Source organism: Austrofundulus limnaeus, unplaced genomic scaffold, assembly GCF_001266775.1.
Source record: "Austrofundulus limnaeus strain Quisiro unplaced genomic scaffold, Austrofundulus_limnaeus-1.0 Scaffold64, whole genome shotgun sequence".
NCBI lineage: Eukaryota > Metazoa > Chordata > Actinopteri > Cyprinodontiformes > Rivulidae > Austrofundulus > Austrofundulus limnaeus.
In genome coordinates, this window is record NW_013952466.1 from 2179396 (window position 1) to 2181832 (window position 2437).

Sequence of the window (2437 nt, forward strand, 5' to 3'; positions counted from 1 at the left end):
TATATATATAATTTCTTTGTTTTTCCTGTAAGTTCGACAGAAGAGAGGCGGGAGCGACTGAAAGCGTGCCTTGTTTGTATTTTTATCCACACGTGAAAGATCAAAGTTAAACCGCTGTAGATGTTGATATAAATAATTCAATCCGCCTGAGTCACGTGCCCATCACGTGGCACAGCTGTCGGGGAGGGGCCAGTGTTGTACAGTCAGTGGCTCCAGGCTCCAGGCTGGGCACAGAGAAAGCGGCAACACTCCACAGACTGAGCCGAGGTAGGAGCTCTCCTCCGGTTCGTTGATGCCAAGCCGGGTTTTATTTTTACGCTTTTATCGTATGCGTCGCTCACCTGTTGTTATTTTCGAATAGGTACACTTTTATGCTGAATAAACATCAGGACGAACCGTAAGCTAGTGCTAGCCGTGTTAGCGACAGCAACAAACAGCGGCGGCTGGACGGAGAGTGTCTCCGTTGATGGAGCTGGAGGGTCGGCTCTTCTAGCTGATATCACTCCCCTCGATACATACATGTGGTGACTGTTTTCCTGGGTAAATTAACGTTACAGCGCAGAGAAGATACGATTATAAAAAAAATATATATAAATACAATTATAATGATGCCGCTGCTGAAGATGTTCGGAGCCACTGGTTTGATCCAGCATCACGGCTAACTGTAGCTAGCAGGCATCTTGTAGTAGAAATGGTGATGGATGTTTTCACATAATGTCCAAAGCTACAGTAGAGATTGTTTTTGTTGTCTTTAGAGTCAGTGCCACTTGTGTCTTCTTGTTATTGTGGCTCCTCTTAGGTCGCTGTATGAGATGCTAATTTAGGCTTAGCTGCATTGCTGTGGATAATAAGTCAGTGTTTTTCTGGTATTGATTTAACCAGACAAGAATGTCGATTTATATTCTCAGATAGCAGTTGTTCTCTGGGTGTCACTTCTTAAATAAGTGTCCTTGTATCTTGTTAAGCTTCCTTATTCCTTATTACAATTTAGCTTTTCGGTTCCTGCTTACTTTATTTACCTTTTGTTCGTGTCTATGTAAATGTCCGCCCACCTATCCCAATGAAACAAAGGCTAAAATGATGCATTGTTCTTCTAAAATAGATAATTCACTAATTAAACATACTTCCGCTGAGCAGCATAAGGGTTGGGCTGCTTCTGAGTTAAGGACCTATTTTAGGCAGGTGAATTAATATTTAAATCAATGTATTTGGGTAGCAGATGAGGGATGTACTACTTTATATCATCATGACCACTTAAGTTTTCATTTTGTAATCCTATCTATACACAGTTGTATCTCTGGTAATTATAGTTTTTGTGTGCTAACGTATATATTAACATATATATATTTTTGTTTAATACCCAGCAGCCCTGGTTGGAACCCCCGAGGCTGCTGCAAAAGGCAGGCCAGTTGATGTCACGGCGTTCCCTGGAGAAGCGTCTCCCCTGCGGGCTGACAGCTGATGGCAGGAGTCCTTGCTGCTTCTCCTCCTCCTTTTCTGCATACACACTACTGGGAATAAATGAGGACAAAGAGCATCGAAAAGATACGGTGATTTGGAGAAAAAAATATTACTCGGATCGACTGGAAGCCCCGTTTGGTACACATGAATTGCCTGTTTTTTTGAGTTTACAAGCTGGTTTTGGGTTTTGTCTCCTAAAATGAGTTTGGAATTTACCACCGAGGATTTCTAATTTCTATTTCCTCTTCACATTTTCCCTGCCTTGTCTTAAAACTGCATCATCAAGACAAACCACCGATCATCACAATGACTTGAGTGCCTTTTGATTAAGTGACACCATTAATCCAATGATGCTAAAGTCTGCTGTTTTGTGAACTTATTGYGCTTTTGGGGAGGTTTCGATCGATAGCCGTGATAGCCAAGAGGTAGTACTATGCACCGTTTTAGCTGTCTTACATCCAACACTAAACTGCTAACCTCATTGGAGGAGAAACGCTCGTAACGGTTTTCAAACTCCTGCAAAGAGTCTCCCTCCATATTTTTAATTACTTAATTACTTTTTTTAAATTTAATTCAGGGAGTGTAGAAAGCCGTAGGTATGTTTGCTGCTGTGGAGCATGGCCCGGTGCTCTGCAGCGACTCCAACATCCTGTGCCTGTCCTGGAAGGGTCGGGTACCCAAAAGCGAGAAGGAGAAACCGGTGTGCAGAAAGCGGTATTACGAGGAGGGCTGGCTCGCTACAGGGAACAGCCGAGGAGTTGTCGGAGTCACATTCACATCCAGCCACTGCAGACGAGACCGGCCCAGTCCACAGAGAGTAAACTTCAACCTCAGAGGACACAATAGTGAGGTAAGTGTTCTTTATTAAGAAAGTACCGGTATCTGAAGTCGATTTAGTCCAGTGAAGTTGCTGCAAACAATATTAAAAGCAAAATGTTAACACACACACACAGATATATACTATACTATACTATGT

At 42.7% G+C, this 2437-nt stretch overlaps 1 protein-coding gene across 1 annotated transcript in view; it reads left to right on the top strand.

The window, feature by feature from the left end:
* The first annotated feature begins 168 nt into the window (after window positions 1–168).
* Window positions 169–2437, top strand: part of tulp4a (TUB like protein 4a) — a 27173-nt gene continuing 24904 nt past the window's right edge. Inside the window, exons 1-2 of the mRNA XM_014010028.1 lie at window positions 169–267; window positions 1365–2311. Of these exons, the coding sequence (XP_013865482.1) occupies window positions 2060–2311 (252 nt within the window). The 5' untranslated portion in view covers window positions 169–267; window positions 1365–2059. The remainder of the gene's footprint in view (window positions 268–1364; window positions 2312–2437) is intronic.